The sequence below is a fragment of the Taudactylus pleione genome, unplaced genomic scaffold (assembly GCF_031769625.1).
Source record: "Taudactylus pleione unplaced genomic scaffold, aTauple2 ptg000122l, whole genome shotgun sequence".
Taxonomy (NCBI): domain Eukaryota; kingdom Metazoa; phylum Chordata; class Amphibia; order Anura; family Myobatrachidae; genus Taudactylus; species Taudactylus pleione.
The window spans coordinates 4,806,906-4,828,939 of NW_028284524.1; the positions used below are offsets into that span (position 1 = coordinate 4,806,906).

At 44.3% G+C, this 22,034-nt stretch overlaps 1 protein-coding gene across 1 annotated transcript; it reads right to left on the reverse strand.

Annotated features, from left to right (window-relative positions):
• Positions 1–325: 325 nt before the first annotated feature.
• LOC148524013 (uncharacterized) lies at positions 326–20,287 on the reverse strand. The gene is made up of 2 exons (XM_088472277.1): positions 20,237–20,287; positions 326–6,133 (listed from the first exon to the last, which is right to left on the reverse strand). Exon 2 carries the CDS (start codon positions 6,121–6,123, stop codon positions 5,095–5,097), a length of 1,029 nt encoding a protein of 342 aa, XP_088328403.1. The 5' UTR covers positions 6,124–6,133; positions 20,237–20,287; the 3' UTR covers positions 326–5,094.
• Between the last annotated feature and the right edge of the window lie 1,747 nt (positions 20,288–22,034).

Sequence of the window (22,034 nt, forward strand, 5' to 3'; positions counted from 1 at the left end):
GCACTTGCAGGGGGGGGTTAGGGTTAGGCACTAGGGGGGGAGGTTAGGGTTAGGCACCCCTAAAGGAGGGTTAGGGGGGGGGGGAGTAGGATTAGAGATAGTTAGATACTTACAATTAGCATAGTTTTCTCAAGAAGAGTTTGATATTTAAGCCCAAAAAATAGAAAAGGCCAGATGTGACATTACCTTAAGTGAGAAGAGAATATTTTGAACTACTCTTACTTATTTCAATCCTCCTTATTTATTTGTCATTGCTGTAAGCAATTTCTGCAATAAGAACTCAACAATGTTTTTTTATATACTTTATTGCATTTTATTTTATGTATATCTTATTACAATCACTTTTAAATATGTTTATTATGCCAGAATTTTATTCTGCATGTGAAACAGTTATGGATTTGCTTATTCATGAGTTGGAGTAAACAACACCCCTTTGGACCACTGTTTTCAGCATGACACCAATATCCTTGAAGATACCTGATTTTAAATGGGTGATAGACTTTGCACACATCAGTTTTCTAAACAGCACACTATAATCTCTGTATCTGCTTCCAACAAATTGTGCACTGATATATGTACGTACAATTGATGCCGAGACAGAAAGGAATACTCGAGAGGAGCAACGACTTTGGAGCAGTGGCGGTACCGGGGTGACACTACTTGTGATAAATAACCCCAGCACACACATGCGCTAGAGACTCACTGATCCGGAAAAGAGGCATGGTCTCCCAGGAAGGGCCATGACCTCTTTGGAAGGCCGTGTCTCCTTTAATTCGGGGGCGTGGCTTCATTGGAAGCCCCCGTTTAAATCACTCCGGGGGGCGTGCCCAGTATTCCCTGAGATGCTGGGGTGCCCCCAGAGACTTATTTTAAAAGTGAATTACATCACTACAATCAATACATATCTAGATAGCTAGTAAAGATTCAATCCGGAAACTGTAACTTTCTATCCATGCATTGTCCTTTGATTCACCATCTCATCAATTATGCAGTGGAAAAACATTACAAAATACAGTGTGTGTGTGTTTGTGTGTGATTAGCCAGGTTTGGTTCTATATTTTCGCAATACGTGTTCCCGATTTTCACCCTATCCTATTACAAAAGATGAATAAACGCATACGTATGAAAAGTGCGCATGTCGAAACCTGCAAAAAATACAGAACATTTGGGGGATATCAGTCTGTACTCCATAAAAAGCCTAACAGACAGAGGAAATCAATATAGAAGTGTATTAATAGCCTTAATAAAAGTATTTGGGGTTCTTAAATTATGTCAAATGGCTGTTTTGCAAATATGCATATAAGTTTTGAAAAATTATAAAAAGCAATATTTTTTGGAAAAAATAATTGCTGTAGTTAAATTGGGGGGACATTAAAATGGGTGCTAGTATATTTTTGTGTCTATAAAGTGCAGTTTAAAAAAAATGTAAAATACACCTGCTGCAGCCATCTGCAATCCTAGAAACACCTGTCCCATACATACAGCCCCCCAAAATACCTGACCCAGTAATTTTTTTTTTTTTTAAATGTTTTTATTGAAGTCATCAAATACACTCTGGTACACAAGGAAATATGACAAGAAAACAATGACATAGTTACAATTTATAGCATACAGTTCACTTGTGGTTTTGAAGTAATAATTTTGCCACAATTTTCTCTTTTTACCAATCAATAGAAAATTAAGCAGTAATATATTATAGTGACTTCAACCATAAAGAATAAATGAAGGGGGAAGAAAGAAGATGGGGGGGGGGAGAAGTATAAGAAGAGAAAAAAAATAAAAATAAAAAAGAGAAGAGGAGGAAATAAATTGGGATGGGGGTTGTGAGCCATGCACTCCCAGGGTCAATCCCTTACCACTCTACTCTTTGTGTGGGGTTTTTTTTTTTTTTCCAAAGTGTAAGTTATTGGGGGGTCTTGTAGCAGTATTCTAGTTTCATACCATTGTGTTGATTTGAAACGCTGTTGTATTTGTCTTTTAATCTCAGGATTTAAAGCCTCAATAAAGCTTTCCCAAATTAAGAAGAATTGTTCTGCTTTGTTTTCCTTATTGATAGAAGAGCTGACCCAATCCATTTTGAAAATATAAAATAATTTCTCTTTGAACATAGTTAATGAAGGAGGGGTAGGAGCACTGACCCAGTATTTTAAACCCATTTTCCAACAGTTTTTACATTTTCACCCCAAAAATGACATGTCATTATGAGGGGGAATCAAGCTATTTATTTTTTCACCTGCTCTGATATGGTGAAAACTTTTCACCGTTTTTTGTCTATGGAGTTTTCGCACGTGCGATAACTCCGGGAATAGGCTTGCATGATACGCATTTCGGTGCGAAAAAATTGCACATGTGAAAACTTATCGAAAAATCGCTGCTTTTCACATCTAATTGAATTCCCCCCAAAGTCTCTTTGGGCTTTTTTCCAAGTCCAAAACTCAGCACACTTGTAAATGTCATGTGCTTCTGCTTTAGCCATCTTACAGGTATGAGTGAAACTACTTCCTAATGAAGATAGAACATTAGCACACATTGTTACATCAGTGGCCATTTTACAACTTATATTTAACTCACTTCACACAATTGCTGATAAATATATTTTATCATTTTTGATACTCTTATAATTAACTTATATTTTACTCATAATTCTTATAGATCACCACACAAATGCTATTCACCTAGATCACCACACAAATGCTATTTACCTATATCTTAGTTAGCCGTACAAGCCTTGCATTGCTCTATTCAGTAAGATTCTTAGATCAAAACATCATACTTCTGGTTTTGGGCAGTATCTATATGTATGATCTGTTAAACACGTTAGCAGCGGCCATCTTAGAATTAAAAGTTCATTTATTTCTAAATCCTGCAATTAAGATTCTAAAAAGTGTAAACTCTTTATTCTATGTTATCACTTATTAATATACTCTTGGGGTATATTTACTAGAGCGCAGGATTTTAGAAGTGGAGATGTTGCCCATAGCAAAAAATCAGATTCTAGCCATTATCTTCTAGAACAGTGGTTCTCAAACTTGGTCCTCAGGACCCCACACAGGTCACGTTTTCCAGGTCACCCAGCAGGTGCACAGGTGTATTCATTACTCACTGACACATTTTAAAAGATCTACAGGTGGAGCTAATTATTTAATTTGCAATTCTGTGAGGAGACCTGGAAAACATGCACTGTTTGGGGTCCTGAGGACTGAGTTTGAGAACCTGTGTTCTAGAAGGTGCTAGTTAAATGCATAGTTGCCTACCCTCCCGAATCCTGCAGGAGACTCCCGCTTCACTGCAGAGTCCCCCACTACCCCGGAAAGTTTAACAAAACCCCGGATTCCCCACTGACTCGTAGGGGATCAGGTCTGAATTGTAGCTGCCCCACCTCTTGAGAGACGTCCACCTAGATCCGCCTCTGCTCCTGTCTCCGGAGTTCCCACTGGCACTGAGGGGTATGCAGTGAAGGCTTGCGCTTGTCTCCCCTGGATCGCCTTGATCCGCCCCCACACCCGCCTCCAGACTGCCTGCTTCCAGCACGTGTTGAAGGAATGGGCAGCGCTGGTCTCCCCTGGTCCGTCCCGGCTCCTCCTTCGCCGGCGGCTGCCTGTCATTTAAACACCGGAGGACCCTTACACTGCACAGCTGCAGTGCTGCTGCCTGAGCCTGCCTCCGAAAACACAGCGCTGACGGCGGCGCAGCTACGGTCAGTCTCTCAATCCAGGACTGGGCCACTGTGCCTCCGGCGCATGCCGGCTGTATTCCCACCAGACCCACATCCCACACGTCACTGTCCCTCTCCTTTAATGGTCTGGCCACACTAACGGGCCGGCAGGACTCTCCATCTTAAGTCTGGTGGGAGAGTTCCTGCCACGAGCCCCATTAACATTTAACAGTCTGGTTGGGGAAAATCATTAACCCCATCCAGGGAGGGGAGGGGGGGAGGAGTGGAATGCACACAAGAAGGGGGCACAGCATGGGGGCAAAATACACTAATATAAAGAATATGCAATAACAGCTACTGTACTGTATCTATTATAAGGCACAATGGTCCCTATGGCTACATGCATTTTCTGTAATATAGCAGTGTGTTTTCATCAAAAATCGATCTTACTGACTGCTTTGGGGCTTGTTTACATGTGGATGTAAGTCAGTGTTATGACACGCCTCTCAGATGTAGCAGTACACGCCCCCTTTATCACCGCACTCATGGGTGTGGCTTTCACAATCTCCCTGAAATGCTATTTCAAAAGTAGGCAAGTATGGTTAAATGTTAAGTCGAATCTGATTGGTTGCTATGGGCAACATCTTCACTTCTAAAAACCTGCACTTTAGTAAATATACCCCTTAGTCTTATTTTATTTTGTTTATCCGATATTGTTTAATATCTGCTTGTCCTTAGAACTATAGATGTATGGTCAAATATAATTATTCTCAATGCATAAATATATAAAGAGGCTGTATTTAAGTATAGGTGCATCATTTCTGCTCTATCACACCTAAGCAATAAAATTAAAATTGAAGCTTACAGACCAAGTATAACCTTTAATAGAACCCATACACAGCTTGTAAACAGCTGTGTGTAGAGTTGGAAACTGAGGGGCTAATTCAGCAGTGCACGCAAGTGCACTGCTGAACGCAGATTCCCGATTATCGGGAATCTGCGCATGTGCAGGACCCATTCTGAAAGTGTGCAGAATGGGTCCTGCTACCACGCACGCTAGCCCTTGAATGCCTTTTCCTTATTAACAGGCAGAGGCATTTAAGGGGCGGTGCAGAGTTGATCGGCGTACCCGAAAAACGTGTCCACCCCGTTTTCCGGAAGTGGCCAGCCCAGAGACTGCATGGACGTACGCAGTCTCTGGGCTCGCAAGCCGGCCAGCCTTACTCAGTAAGCTGAGGCTTACTCAGAGGGCCGTCCACCATCGCTATGGTGATCCCAGCCTGCGACCTCCGTCGCAGTGCTTGGATCGCAAATGCAGCAGGGGATGTCATACGCCTCCTGCTGCTTTTGCATTATTGCAAGGATCACAATTGCAAAGCTGCCTGCGTGTAGCTTTGCAATTGTGATCCTTGCTGAATCAGACCCTGAGACATTGGAAACTAATTTACAGCTGGAGGTAATGGAACATCAGTGGGAGGGGTTGGATTATCCTGAACTTTCATATCCCGGCAGTGTAGCACGGGCTCTTTCCCCAGGCCAAGCTGATAGGTCCAGACAAATATCTTGTGACCTGACTGCAAGTTGACAGTAATGGTTTCCTCAATTTCAGTGGCCGTACTCCAGTTTTCTTTCTCTGTGTTTACACTTGATCCTCCATATTCAGTTGTCAGTGAGAACTGGCTTTTGGCAATTAAAGAAGACAAACCTCCAGTTTCTGCTGAGACCGTGGCTGATATCTTCCAATTATGTTCTATACTGGACATCTTCTCCTTCTCATACCCAACCTTCTTATTGATCCTCTTTTTCCACTCAACGGGGGTCTGTGAGTCATTGCAGATGGTCTTGATGCACACCCACTCACCATACGATGATCCTTTAGTAATGCTGAGACCACCAGGTAGGAAGTTGATTATGGTGGGATGGAATGAGAAGGTCTCAGCACCCTCATTGGTGTTAAAATTTGTGCATCGTAGGTATTGAATTCCCCACTTATCATGAGGTTTCACAAAGTAGTAATAACCTTTGACACCAAAGTAATAAAGACCATTCCTACAGTCTGGGTGAAGACTATATTCTACGCCATCTTCATCCTGGTTCATGTTTTTTGTTCGACGATAAACACCACGGCCCTGATAGATGATGTAGAAGTAGCCAAAGGCGGAAAGATAGTGATCACCTCCTTGGCAGTTAGAATGCAGCGTGTAAACGACAGCATCTTCATCAGTATTCATATTTGTCACACGCCGGTAGCAGTTTCCCTTAATAATGTAGAATAGGTCATCTTCATGGGCCAGGTAATGATCTCCATCTCTACAAGAAGGATGCAAGCTGTAGATATCTACATCTTCTCCACGGTTAAAATTTGTTGCTCTCATGTAACAAGTCAGTTCAGGTCTGACAATATAATAATATTTGTCAACACCACAAAAATCTGCCTTGGACTGTTTCTTTGGGACAATCCCAACCATGTTTGTGGTGCTGGAACATAAAAAAAAGATATAAAATATAATTAGTCCACCACAATTAAATTGTAAAAAGATTTACCATAGACTTTGATATTATAGCTCATAGATAGGTGCTGCAGAAGCAGGGCCATAAAGACCTTGGGTGGCCCTGTTGCTATGGGGCTTGGTCACGCAATGGGGCGTGGCTACACCCAGTGGGGGCGCTTCTGTAGAACTTTGTGCACTAAGGGGAGTGCGCCCTTGGAGAAGCCGAGGATCTCTCTGCACCCCTGTGTAGAAGTTGTAATTAAATGAAACCATTGAGTTTAAGGCCTGATTCAGACCTGCTCGCAAGCAGGTCGATTGTCGGGCAGTGCGCACATGCGGCGTGCGTGAGCCCTGTAGCGAGTGAGATTTTCACTCGCTCCGGACTCACTACAAGACGGGGCGGCTTGTGATTGACAGCTCGCCCCGTTTTGTAGGCGTGCAAGGGGAGTGGCTGGACAAACGGAGGTGTTCCTGAAGGAACGCCTACCTTTTGTGGGCGGTCATACTGACATTACTAGTGATATTAGTAGTGAACTTCCTGCACTATTAGAGCAGGAAGTCCACTGGGGCTTGCGGTAGATGAGACCCTACCACAAGGGTCTCGTCGCAAGCCCGATGTTCGCGATAATCGCGACCATCGCCAGGCCGCACGCACACACTGTGGGTGGTCACCCACAGTTGTGCGAGCGGCCTGGAGGCCAGTCAAGACAAAAAATAGGGACGCCCTGATTCAGAGCGAGCGCACGCAAATAGCGTGCGCCTCTGAATCAGAGCCTTAGTTCCAATACTGGTTATAAGATACAATCAAGAGAAATGTTGTGAATATGGGGGTCTATTTACTAAGCCTTGGAGAGAGATAAAGTGAAAGGAGATAAAGGGTGGGATGCGATGCGATGCATTATTCCGGTCATCAAATGCATGCCGGTGTTGGTTACACCAGTATACATAACGATCACTGCAAAGGACCGCTCTGTCAGTAAGAGCGGCCCTTTGCGATGAAGGGAATTCCGGGTCTAAGACCCAGAAGCCCTGCCAGCGTCCTTCTGCGCATGCCGCATTCGTTGCTGGGAGGGATCTAATTGGATCCCTCTCTCAGCTCACTCCCGATAGAAGCCCATATGGGTAACACCATCAGAAAGTAGTGCATAGCACTTCGGGCTTGTGCATATGAGAAATGTGGTCAAACCTGCATTTTCGGGGCTTGACTGTATTGGGGCACTGCATAGGGGAGACCACTACTGGGGGCACTGTATAAGGGGCAATGCATAGGGGGGACCACTACTGGGGGCACTGCATAGGGGGGACCACTACTGGGGGCACTGTATAAGGGACACTACTGGGGCCACTGTATAAGGGGCACTACTGGGGCCACTGTATAAGAGGAACTTCGTAAGGGGACCACTATTGGGGGGTACTACATAGTGGGGACCACTACTGGGAGCACTGCATAGAGGGGACCATTACTGGGGGCACTGTATAAGGGGTGGTGTAGCTATCCGAGGGAAGGGGGGAGAGGTGCTAGGCTGAAGCTATGCCTAGGGCGCCTAGAAACCGTGCACCGGCCCTGGGGTGCATAATAAAGTGTGTGCAATGTTGAATGTCATCATGGGAATGACCGACCAACACAAAGGTATGGCCAGCTACTCAGTACTGGGGGAGATGCACTAAGCCTTGGAGAGTGATAAAGTGAAGAGTGATAAAGTACCAACCAATCAGATCCTGTCAGTTTACAGGCTGTGTTTGGAAAATGAGTTAGGAGTCGATTGGTTGGTACTTTATCACTCTCTCCAAGGCATAGCACGTTTTCACTAGATGATACAGAATACATCACTCACACATTACCATAACCTTCAACCAATTAAAGATATAGATTACTTCATGTAATTCAATCTCAAAATAGATTACAGTGATACTACGGAAACACATAACAGATACTAGGTAATAACAGAAACATCTATATATTGTGCAGAAATAGCGCCTAGTACATGAGCTTTATGTTGTAAGATAACCATACACAGGGCCAATGCTAGGGTGTTTGGTGAAGGGACAGCGAGTGCTATAGATACGCACATCAATAAAGGGGGTGGTCACACAATAGTATCCCCAATTCAAATTACGCCACACAGTAGCAAACTCTTATTCCTATTACACCACAAAGTAGTGTCCCTTATTCACATTAAGACACACAGTAGTGAACTTTATATACAATGCCCACAGTAGTGTCCCTTATACACAATGCCCACAGTAATAGTGCATCATATACACATAATGCCCACAGTAGTAGTGCCCCTTATACAAAACCCACAGCATTAGTGCCCCTTATACAATGGCCACAGTAGAACTGCCCCTTACACAATGGCCACTGTAGTAGTGCCCCTTACACAATGCCCATAGTAATAGTACCCCTCATGCAATGCCCACAGTAGCAGTGACCCTTATGCAATGCCCACAGCAGTATTGCCCCTTACACAATGCCCAGAGTAGTAGTGCCCCTTATGCAGTGCCCACAGTAGTTGTGCCCCTCATATGTGCCCACACTAGTAGTGCCCCTTACACAAAATGACACACACAACACTATACTTACCTGAAGCCCCTCTCCTGCACCCGGCACTATGGAAGAGACGTCATGATGTCTCTATAATCACCCACTGCAGGAGCCGGAAGGTGGAGCTCAGGAGTGAGCTCCGGCTGCCACTGCATTGATGAAGTTGCCAGGCGCCCGCTGGTAACAAAATCTCAGCGGGCGCTTGGCAAATGAAGTAAGCCTCTCCAGCCTGTGGCCTCCCAAGCACATTGCATCGGCCCTGACCATACACATCTTATAATTTATTAACAGTTATTTAAGGGTGTGATATGAATGACCGCCAGATGTTATTCCGGCGGTCATCATCCCAACGCCGGCAGCCAGATGGGTGAAGATCCCGACAGCTCTCGTAAGTATACTATACCTACCCCCCCAGGCCTAACCCTCCCCTAGGGGTGCCTAACCCTAAATTCCCCCCCTAATGCCTAACCCTACCCGCCCCCCACGGGTGCCTAAACCTAACCCCCCTCCCCGCACCCTAAACCTAACCCTCCCGGGGGGATGCCTAACCCTAACCTCCCCCGGGGGTGCCTAACCCTAACCCCCCTTTCCCTAGCCTAAACCTAACCCTCCCGGGGGGTGCCTAACCCTAAGTCCCCCCCGGGAGCCCTGAAACCTAACACTCCAGCGGCTTACCTTCATTCGGTATGCCGGGTGTCGGATAATGCCCGGCATACCTTCATTCGGTATGCCGGGTGTCGGGATTTAGGCGGTTGGATAATGATAGGCATCGGGATTTCAATGCCTATCATTAATCCCATGCTGAGATTTTTACAGTCTGGAAGCCGGCGGTGGGGATTTTGACCTTCTGTTTCCTGACTACATCCCGTTATTTAAGTAGGGCACACATATTCCACAGTGCTGTACAGAGAATATTTCAGTCATTCACATCAATCTCTGCCTCAGTGGAGCTTACAATCTATGTTCCCTGTAAAAGTGTATTTCCATGGTCTGCATGACCTCTCCACTCTAAGGGGTAAATTTACTAAAGTGAGAGTTTTTAGAAGTGAGTTTTAGAAGTGATTTTGCCCGTAGCAACCAATCAGATTCTACTTAACATTTAACTGGCACCTTCTAGAAAATAGCTAGAATCTGATTGGTTGCTATGGGCAGCATCACTTCTAAAACTCAGTTCTAAAAACTCTCACTTTAGTAAAATTTACCCCCAATAGTCACACAAAATATTATTTTTATCACTAGTAATGATTATAATTAATTATTGGAATATGACACAATATTTTCCTCTTTAATCTATTTTCTCTGTCTGATATAGCTAAGTTTGTGACCCCCTGGATTACTTTATTAATCCTCCATACAGTCTTGTTACTTTTTCCGTCCTATACCATGAGAACCCAGACTGAGGGTCGCTGCTGTTACGATATATGTATAACAACTAGGGGTGTGCACCAGCCACTTTTCGTGTTTTGTGTTTTGGTTTTGGATCTGGATCTTTCTTCGTGTTTTGGATCTGGATTGGTTTTGCCAAAACCACCCTTCCGTGTTTTGGGTTCTGGGTTTTGTGTTTTGGATCTGTATTTTTTTTTAAAAAAGCATAAAAACAGCTAAAATCACAGAATTTGTAGGTTTTTCTGCTCCTATGCTATTATTAACCTCAATAACCTTAATTTCCACTCATTTCCAGTCTATTCTGAACACCTCACACCTCACAATAGTGTTTTTATGTCCAAAGGGTTGCACCGAGGTAGCTGGATGACTATGTTAAGCGACACGAGTGGGTGGCACAAACACGTGGCCCATCTAGGAGTGACACTGCAGTGGCAGACAGGATGGCAGTTTGAAAAACTAGGCCCCAAACTGTACATAATGCAAAGAAAAAAAAGAGGTGCAAGATGGAATTGTCCTTGGGCCCTCCCACCCACCCTTATGTTGTATAAACAGGACATGCACACTTTAACAAACCAATCATTTCAGCGCCAGGGTCTGCCACACAACTGTGGCTGAAATGATTGGTTCGTTTGGGCCACCACAAAACAAGCTGGCAATTAATCTGTCCCTGCACAAACTGGCTCTACGGAGGCAAGATGTCGTCCTCATCCACCGATTCCTCACCCTCTTCAGTGTGTACATCCTCATCCTCACAGAGTATTAATTCGTCCCCGCTGGAATCCACAACCACAGGTCCCTCTGTACGTTCTGGAGGCTGGTCTCCCTGGAAGAGTTGATAATTCATTTTATGAACATCATCTTCTCCACATTTTGTGAAAGCAACCTCCTACGCCTTTCACTGACAAGGATCCCGGCTGCACTAAACACTCTTTCGGAGTACACACTGGAGGGGGGGCAACTCAGGTAAAATAGAGCCAGTTTGTACAGGGACCTCCAAATTGCTTCTTTTTCCTGCCAGTACAGGTATGGACTGTCTGACATGCCTACTTGGATGCTGTCACCGATGTAATCCTTTAACAGACAGACGCACGCTTGTCGCTGCTGCTTTGAGGATGCAAGTGCGGCTACAGCCCACACAATTCACAAAGACAGAAAAAAAAAGAATATTTTTATTGTTTGTGGAGCGCACTTTGAGGGTTACACCACCCTTTAACAGACAGACGCACGCTTGTCGCTGCTGCTTTGAGGATGCAAGTGCGGCTACAGCCCACACAATTCACAAAGACAGAAAAAAGAAGAATATTTTTATTGTTTGTGTAGCACACTTTGAGGGTGTCACCACCCTTTAACAGACAGACGCACGCTTGTCGCTGCTGCTTTGAGGATGCAAGTGCGGCTACATCGCACACAAGTCACAAACACATTAAAAAAATAGTTTTTTATTTTTTGGAGCACTTTGAGAGTTACACCACCCTTTAACAGACAGACGCACGCTTGTCGCTGCTGCTTTGAGGATGTAAGTGCGGCTACAGCCCACACAATTCACAAAGACAGAAAAAAGAAGAATATTTTTATTGTTTGTGTAGCACACTTTGAGGGTGTAACCACCCTTTAACAGACAGACGCACGCTTGTCGCTGCTGCTTTTAGGATGCAAGTGCGGCTACATCGCACACAAGTCACAAACACATTAAAAAAATAGTTTTTTATTTTTTGGAGCACTTTGAGAGTTACACCACCCTTTAACAGACAGACGCACGCTTGTCGCTGCTGCTTTGAGGATGTAAGTGCGGCTACAGCCCACACAATTCACAAAGACAGAAAAAAGAAGAATATTTTTATTGTTTGTGTAGCACACTTTGAGGGTGTCACCACCCTTTAACAGACAGACGCACGCTTGTCGCTGCTGCTTTAAGGATGCAAGTGCGGCTACAGCCCACACATTTCACAAAGACAGAAAAAAAAAGAACAATATTTTTATTGTTTGTGTAGCACACTTTGAGGGTGTCACCACCCTTTAACAGACAGACGCACGCTTGTCGCTGCTGCTTTGAGGATGCAGGTGGAATCTAGACGGGATTTGGAACCGAGGACACACTACCTCCATCAATTGTCTAAATCCCACTGCACTAATGTCGGATACCGGACGCACGTCTAACACCAACATAGCAGTCAAGGCCTCAGTTATACGTTTTGCTTCAGGATGACTGCTGTCGTACTTCATCCTCATCGCTAGGGACTGTTGGAGGGTCAATTGTTTAGTAAAAGTAGTGATGTTCCTACTTCCTCTCTGGGATGATGAACAACTCCCAGCAGCAGCAACAGCACTAGTAGGAAGTGGTTCTTGATCTTTCCCTATTTTATTTTTATCAGAGAAAGTTTGGTCCTCCATTTATGTTATATTGATATATATACGTGCGGCTAAAGCGCACACAAACACAGAAAATATTTTTTTATTTTTGCTGGAGAGTAGTGCACTTTGTGGGTTACACCACCCTTTAAGAAATGAGCCAGCCGGCTCTTTACTTATGGGACACAGGCGCACGCTTGGCGCTGCTCCTTTGTTGATGCACGTGCAGCCACAGTGCACACAAGTCACAAACACAGAAAATATATATTTTTTTGGTTTGGAGTGTACTTTGGGGGTTACAGAACCCTTTAACGGTCAAGCCAGCCGGCCCTTTACTTATGACACAGGCGCACGCTTGGCACTACTTTGTTGATGCACGTGCGGCTACTGCGCACACAATTCACAAACACAGAAAATAATTTTTTTTTTGGTTTGGACTGGAGTGTACTTTCGGGGGTTACAGCACCCTTAACGGTCAAGCCAGCCGGCCCTTTACTTATGACACAGGCGCACACTTGGCACTACTTTGTTGATGCACGTGCGGCTACTGCGCACACAATTCACAAACACAGAAAATAATTTTTTTTCGGTTTGGACTGGAGTGTACTTTGGGGGTTACAGCACCCTTTAACGGTCAAGCCAGCCGACCCTTTACTTATGACACAGGCGCATGCTTGGCACTACTTTGTTGATGCACATGCGGCTACTGCGCACACAATTCACAAACACAGAAAATAATTTTTTTTTTGGTTTGGACTGGAGTGTACTTTGGGGGTTACAGCACCCTTTAACGGTCAAGCCAGCCGGCCCTTTACTTATGACACAGGCGCACGCTTGGCACTACTTTGTTGATGCACGTGCGGCTACTGCGCACACAATTCACAAACACAGAAAATAATTTTTTTTTTGGTTTGGACTGGAGTGTACTTTCGGGGGTTACAGCACCCTTAACGGTCAAGCCAGCCGGCCCTTTACTTATGACACAGGCGCACGCTTGGCACTACTTTGTTGATGCACGTGCGGCTACTGCGCACACAATTCACAAACACAGAAAATAATTTTTTTTTTGGTTTGGACTGGAGTGTACTTTTGGGGGTTACAGCACCCTTAACGGTCAAGCCAGCCGGCCCTTTACTTATGACACAGGCGCACGCTTGGCACTACTTTGTTGATGCACGTGCGGCTACTGCGCACACAATTCACAAACACAGAAAATAATTTTTTTTTTGGTTTGGACTGGAGTGTACTTTCGGGGGTTACAGCACCCTTAACGGTCAAGCCAGCCGGCCCTTTACTTATGACACAGGCGCACGCTTGGCACTACTTTGTTGATGCACGTGCGGCTACTGCGCACACAATTCACAAACACAGAAAATAATTTTTTTTTGGTTTGGACTGGAGTGTACTTTCGGGGGTTACAGCACCCTTTAACGGTCAAGCCAGCCGGCCCTTTACTTATGACACAGGCGCACGCTTGGCACTACTTTGTTGATGCACGTGCGGCTACTGCGCACACAATTCACAAACACAGAAAATATATTATTTTTTTAGCACTTGGGGGGAGCACCCCTGATGGACAGAGCACCCCCTGGACAACACTACAGCACCTCTTTAGGACTGGGACACTGCACAGGACTTTGGAGTGGACACAGCCCCTATGGAGAACTGACTGCACAACACAGTCCAGCCAGCCCCTATGGACTTTGAAGTAGTGGACACAGCCCCTATTAACAACAGCAGCACAGCACAACACAGCCAGCCCCTATGGACTTTGAAGTAGTGGACAACAGTAGCACTACACTACACTACACTACACAGCCCTAACTCCCACCCTCCCTCTTCACTGTCCACAGCCGAGTGAGAAAATGGCGCCGACGTGGGTACCTTATATAGGATCCAAAACCCGCGAGACTCGGAAGGCGGGATGATGACGTTTTGCCTCGATTTCAGATCCGAGTCAGGCGGGAAAAGTCGAGCCTGATTCGGATCGGACTCGGATCGGGGGGGCTCGGGGGGGTTCGGATTTCAGAAATCCGAACCCGCTCACCCCTAATAACAACAACAGCTTAATATGAGCTAAACATGCAAGCTTTTACTGGGCCAAAACCATTCAAATATCCCTTGATGAAATCCATCAAGTCATCTAATTATCTTAACCATAATGTGTTATGCATATTATTTAAACCTTCAAATCATACTCAGTTATCTAAAGACCATGTACAGGATATAAAAAGTATTTTACTCCATAAACAGGAACTGCATGATTAGAGGTGTTTTGCATTTGAATAGTATACATAGATATTACAGTATAATACACCATATATTTTAACAACTCAGAAGTAAATTTCTAACTTAATCCCAGTATGGTATCCATTCTTACCTACTCTCCCGGGACTGTCGGGAGCCCCCCAAAAATCGGTTGCTAATTCCGGTACCCCGCAAGAGTAGGAAAGTTCCCCTGATTTTCCGGCGTCGCCCCGCAACCCCCCCGTGCCCGCACGTGAAAGTGGGTGGTTCGGGGAGGGCGATGACATGATTTGCGGTGAATGGCATGATCGTAGCCCCGCCCCCTGCTTTGTAATGGCAGTAATATCAGCATTATAAAGCAGGAGCGGGGCTACGATGACATGATTGCGCTGGCAATCCCCCACCCTCCCTGCTGTACCGACCTGGCAGCCCCCTCCCGGATGGGGCTGCCAGAATGTCGGTAAGTATGACTGCATACCATGCAGTTGCTAAGTAAACTTCAGTGCAGATTCTAGTTAATCCTTCTTAGTATATAATCTTGGTGTTCATACAGATTATATATATATATATATATATATATATATATATGCGCATGTCCAGATAAAGGGACACACATGGGCCTGGGACTGAAAATGTTCAAGGGCCTATACTGAGAAGGGGGGGGGGAGCTGTAACCAGTGCTGTGTGGGTGTGGCCAGAGCCACGTGGGGGTGTACACCCCCTACACTATCAGCCCCACTGTCTCCCTAAATACATAAAAATAGAAAAAATATATAATTTTGTGAGACAACTATAAAAACTATTTTAATACTTATAATTTATGGCTGACTGTGTGACCCTCTATTCTAGGCAGCTGTTCATCATCATGCTGATGATGTGCCTGTTTTTATGTGTAGGCTTAAAACTTAGCTCCATCCACCCCATTGTTAATGAGGCTCTGAGTGGAACTACAAGTCCCAGCAAGTCTGACCTGGCATGCTGGCATTTGGAGAACCACAAGGGCCAGGATGTCTGGACATTAAGCTGGGTCACTGCAATAGACAATGGTGAAGTACTGATTGACTAAAACTGGGCACACACTAAATGACTCGCAAACGATGCAATGTCATTAACGATTTCCCTTGAACGCTCCCCGGCAACTCCAGGACATGAGATTGTGCTTAAAGTGTTCAATCTGACCAACAACCTATCGTACGTCCTTAATAATTTCCAGTGCGTCATGCATGAGATTGCCAGATCTTGTCTGTTATAGGTGAGATCTGAAGATATGACAAACGCCCCGCGGGTATGCGCATCGTCATCGTCAGTGGACACTTACAATTTGCACATATGCACGATTTGTCGTTCCCATGCGTCAAAATCGGGTAAATCAGGCAGAAAATCGTCTAGTCTGTGACCAGCTTAGAGTTGGACACTCTCAGCCAATCAGCGGATGGTTTTTATGGCATAATTGGCTTGGTGGAGAATGTCCAAGTCTAAGCCAATAAGCATTTCATGATTGTTTTTTCCCCTCCACCATTTAAGGGTGGTTAACAAAATGAATTTGACAATTTTATATTAAATGGACCTAGATAGGGGGAGATGGCAGGTTAGGAAAATATTTATATGCTTCATTTAATAGCATAAATGCAAAGAATGAACCCTCTGCAAAAGTGCTTAATAAAAAATATCCGCAGAATAATTTTTTGCCATAAACTCTCTCCTGATTGAAGAATGTCTCGAGTTACCAGAGACGAGAACAATATGGTAACTTGATAAATCAATAACTGGTCACAAATGATAATGGGGTGCTAAACCGTAATAATCTCTCTTGCGTAAGCAGGGATCTGCAAATGATCCCAATGCAGATAAGCGCTGCAGGACTGTGGGGATAGTGTGTAAGAGTTGTTCGGCTATCTGTAGTGCACATTGGTGGAAGTAACTATTAGTGTGTCAGAGGACAGTGACTGCAGGAAAACGCAGGGTTAAAGGTGGAATTGCAAGGCAAGGGAGGTCCAAGGGGCATGGAAGGGGAGGCGGTTTGGAAGGACAAAAGGGTGATGCACGGAATCATCATCCTTTTTTACAATAAATCTTTCCCTCCCTGTCTCCCCAACTAACACAATAAGGCCCTGATTCAGACCCGCTCGCTGCCGGAGGCAGCTCGCAGGTCTGAAGGGCGTTTTTGTTTTTTTTTGGTGTCCGGCCTCCAGGCCGCTCGCTAAGCTGTGGGTGACCACCCACAGCTTTAGCGAGTGGCCAGGTCACAACCATCGCGACCATCGGGGCTTGCGATGAGACCCTTGTGATAGGGTCTCGTCTGCCGCAAGCCCCAGTGAGCTTCCGGCTCTAATAGAGCCGGAAGCTCACCACTGACATCACTCGTGATGTCAGTGAGGCCGCCCCTAAATGGCAGGCGTTTCTTCGGGAACGCCTCCGTTTGACCAGCCACCTCCCCTGACCCGCCTACCAAACGGGGCGAGCTGTCGATCAATATCAACAGCCACCCCTTTTGGATGCGAGCGCCGGAGCGAGTGATCTCTCTGTGGCGCGTGCGCACTGCCCGGCCATCGACCTGCTTGCGAGCGGGTCTGAATCAGGCCCTAAAGGTACAATGATAATCATGTGGTGCGAGGATGATATGTCCTCCGGGGCCGTGTAGTGATTTTGCAAGTTATTTGGCTCATCTGCCTAACGACGGGCAGCAGGCACCTATGTCGATGTGACACCCATGCCAGAGTAGGCAGCAGTGCAGAAATCTCTGAGACAATGTGATAATGCTCTATAGTATTTATATGCACATTACAGTGAAACCTGGTACTAAGGGCTCTATTTATTAACATTATTTTTACTAAAATAAAGTGAAAAAGGGTGTTTTCACACCCGTTTCACATTATTTTAGTTTCACCTGTAGTTATTACAGGGCAATTGGAGTAGAATTAGCAAAATTCTACTCCAACCCCTAGGTATCACTTATTTTTAGTAAAGCAGATCACATTTCCCATAATTGTAATGGGAAATGTGATCCGACCAGAGTTACTAAAAATAAATTGTAAAAAAATACCGGGGGATGCCCTGTGATAATAACGCCACCTGGAGGTGGCGTTATCCAGGGTCTCCCCCGGTTACCGGGCTCCCACTCTGCTCTAATGGGGAGAGCAAAGGCGGGAGCCGGTACCAGTAATCAGCCATGTGGTCTAAACAGACCACAAGCTGACTGCTGTAAAAAAAAGAAAAAAAAAATTAAACTTTTTTTTTTACTTACCTGAATCCAGGAACCGGGGATCGGGCCTCTGGTGATGGCTCCTCTCCTGTCAGCTGGTCTCCCACATGCACTGCTGCCCGGTCATCAGGTGATCGGGTCCCAGTGCAGAATGGGAGATCACCTGATCGGGAAGCCCGAAGAAGATCACCGGAGGCCAGGAGGATGCAGGTAAGTGTAACGAAGGGAGGGGGGGGTCGCGGGGGGGGGAGGGGGAGTTGCAGGGGTCCACGATCGTGGGGGCGGGGCTTAGCATCGGTGGGGGGTAGCAGCGACGGTGGGTCGGCGCATGCGCGGGCTCTTAGTCGCGGTATTTTTTCCAAAAATACCGCGACTAGAGTGCGGATGGGATCCGCAGGGACAGAGCTTTATCGCAAGCTCTGTCCCTGCAAGGGATTTATAGTAAATCCCTGTGATATTGCCTGAATTCGCAATGCGAATTCACTCGGTAATATCACACTACAATCCGCATTCAATATGCGTATTGTAGTAAATAGAGCCCTAAGTGCTGTTAAATACATTATATTACAGGGTACCTGGACTCAAGAAAGCAGTATGGAAGCAAAGGACTTTAGAACCATGGATTTCCTATGCAGACTGGGAGCAGGGTGATGAGTAGTTGTCAGACAGTGTCTCTGTATTACATTATTTAGAATCATAATGTTCAAGCTGCAAGGGGGTGGGGGTGCCACAAAGGGATGGGGGTGATGCGTGGGGGGGGGTGGTTGGTATCCATTGGCGGCGCATGCGCAATCACATTCTCTCTGAGAAGTGTGTGGACGTGGTTCCCAGGGACAGAGCTTTATCGCAAGCTCTGTATCTGCATGCGGATGTTAGTACATCCATGTGAGATTTCCTAAATTCGCAATGCACATTTAGTCAGGAATATCACACTACAACCGCATTTTAAATGCGGATTGTAGTAAATAGGGCCCTAAATGATTTACTGTTTGCACTATCTATCAGCTTAGTTTACATATTATAGCAAGTTTTATAAATGGAAAAAACTAAAACAAATTATATAGTCTCCCTAATGCTTATGATATACCGTGGCCATAATCCAATTCTTCCTGTAATGTTTAAGTGGTGTTTTGGCTACACCTCTGGCTGTTTCTTCTCCCCGCATTAGGGCTCTATTTATTAACATTATTTTGACTAAAATAAAGTGAAAAAGGGTGTTTTCACACCCTTTTCACATTATTTTAGTATCACCTATAGTTATTACAAGGCAATTGGAGTAGAATTCGTAAAATTCTACTCCAACCCCTAAGTATCACTTATTTTTAGTAAAGCAGATCGCATTTCCCATAATTGTAATGGGAAATGTAATCCGACCAGAGTTACTAAAAATAAAATGTGAAAAAATATCGGGGAAAGCCCTGTGATAATAACGCCCATGGTCTCCCACAGTTACCGGACTCCTGCCCTGCTCTAACGGGGAGAGCAGAGCCGGGAATCAGTCCCTGTAATCAGCTGTGTGGTCTAAACAGACCGCAAGCTGATTACTGTAAAAAAAAGAAGAAAAAATAGTAAAAAAAAAAAAATTTACTTACCTGACTCCAGGGACCGGTGATCGGGCCTCTGGTTGTGAATTTTATAACATGATTTATTGCCCAAATAAATGTAGTTATAGTTTTGTGGATGCAGATTATATCATATATAATAATTACATAGTCTTTCTAAATGCATATTACTTGGTACAGCTAAGATCGCATTCTGCTATTCCCCATGATAAGTTAGCCACTAGCAGTACAAGACCAATATGTAATATATGCTTTTGTTAATATAAAAATAATTGAAGACTTGTATGCAGAATAAGGTGAATATACCTGTGTAAAGCTGGGTACACATGTAAAGATTTTCTGTCCAACCATCCAACTAGTTGATTGGTTGGAATGAAAATCTGGTAAGGTATGAAAGCAAATGACAATCAGCAATTTGCTCCCAAACGCCGGAAAATGGACAAAAACTGTTGTTTGAACAAATTGTTTAGATCAAACATTTAACAAACTTGTCTGACGACCTTTTCATCTGTTTTCTGGCATTTAGGAGCAAATTGCTGATCATCAGTTACTAATATACGTTACCAGATTTTCATTCCAAACAATCAACTAGTTGGATGGTTGGACAGAAAATCTTAAAGTGTGTATGCAGCTTTAGTTAGGGTTTTGAGAAATATAAAAAGAAAATATACCCAATCTATAAATATACTTCCCTTGAATTTCTGCCACGCATCACACCTACTGTATGCATGCTGTAATAGGAGACAGTTTTACGCACAATACATATAGATCATTAATGGGATCAGCTGGCGTACTTACATTCTGTGATGTGTTCTGCTTGGAGCTGGAAAGAACTTGTTGTTTCCTTTAGCCTATAGCCAGAGATATGCTCTTATTTATATAGTCAGGTTACACAACACTCATAGCCGGAGGGCAAGCTCTTTCAAGCCGCACCCAACTTATCTTCCATCACAAGACAGATCAGGGTTGGGTGCTAATTGTTTCCGTGTTTAAACTCACATTTAAAGTCTGCAATGTATCATTATTCCATATAAGGAATTGTTATGAAGCTGTAAAAAAAATACCAGAAACCTCATCAAACACCAGGAATTAGAGGGCTGAAGACACCCTGTAATTAATGTGGTGTAGGTCACTTTGGAATTTGCTTCTTCCTCATGATTGTGCCCAAATGTCCCTGGAACTCTGATTGCTCTAGAATTTACTCCCAACTAATCCTATATCCAGGTGTGACTGTGCAGATGCAACTGAATACCAGCATCCAAGAAAATACTTATTTAGTGTATCTTACAATACCCAGAGCCAGATTTAGACCTCATGTGGCTCTAGGCAAGATACTAGTGTGGGGCCCCCCCTCTCTCTAACAATCCATAGCACTATATGGGGGGAATACAATTCAAAGCAAATTGAACAGCGCCGGGAGCGAGCTCCCTGAGCAATTAATTTCAGTGCGCTGTGTGGTGGGAGAATGTGGTCGGAGAATGTTAAGGCGCGTTAACCGGCATTCTCTGACCAAAGTGCCGGGCGCGCGGCTGTTAGCGCAGCGCTAAGTAGAAAAATAGCTGCGTGCCCAGCACTTTGGTCGGATTTCTCCTCGCATCCCCAGGGGGTGCGAGAAGAAATCCTTAGCGCGCCCAAACAGCGCAGTGAATTGAATAGCTGCAGGAGCTCCCTCCCGTAGCTATTCAACATCGCGTTGAATTTAATTCCCCCCTATGTGAGTTCCTGATTCATGCCCTGACATCATTCTTTTGTTTTTCCTCCTTATATTCAACTTTTTAAAGCTTTCAACATTACGGACATCAAAACATTAAAATGGAAAATGAAAACACAGTGCAAAAAGAATGTGCATATATAATATGTGTGTGTGTATTATAGATATATATATATATATATATACACACACACACATATATATATACATATATATATATATATATATATATATATATAATCTAGTGACATTGTAATAACTGTGCATATATCCAGTAGGTGTCACTAGGTCAAGTCTTGACCTAGTGACAACTACTGGATATATACAGTTTTTACCATGTTACTAGATGAGAAAAAAAAAATATATATATATATATATATATATACAATTATTCCCATTGAGATAGATGCATATATATATATATATATATATATATATATATATACATACATATGCATACGAACATATATATACATAGATAGATGCATATATATATATATGTAACACGTGGACCGGCACTCCTAACAGAAGGTACAGCAGCCGGGGTGCAAGCTCCGTTATGACAGGCAGAGGCAGGTCACAAATTCAACAAAGTAGTACTTGGGGCAGCACTCCACGGACTTTACAGCAACACAAACTTTAAGCTTAAAGTTTGTGTTGCTGTAAAGTCCGTGGAGTGCTGCCCCAAGTACTACTTTATATATATATATATATATATATATATATATATATATGTATATATATAGTCATTTGGTCCAGCTCTCCTGAATGAACATCTGTGGTAGGGTGCCCGCACATGTTATTCAAATACAGATGGATGGTGCAGCACTCCATGCGCTTAATGGATTTTATTAAGTGCACGGAGTGCTGCACCATACGTCTGTA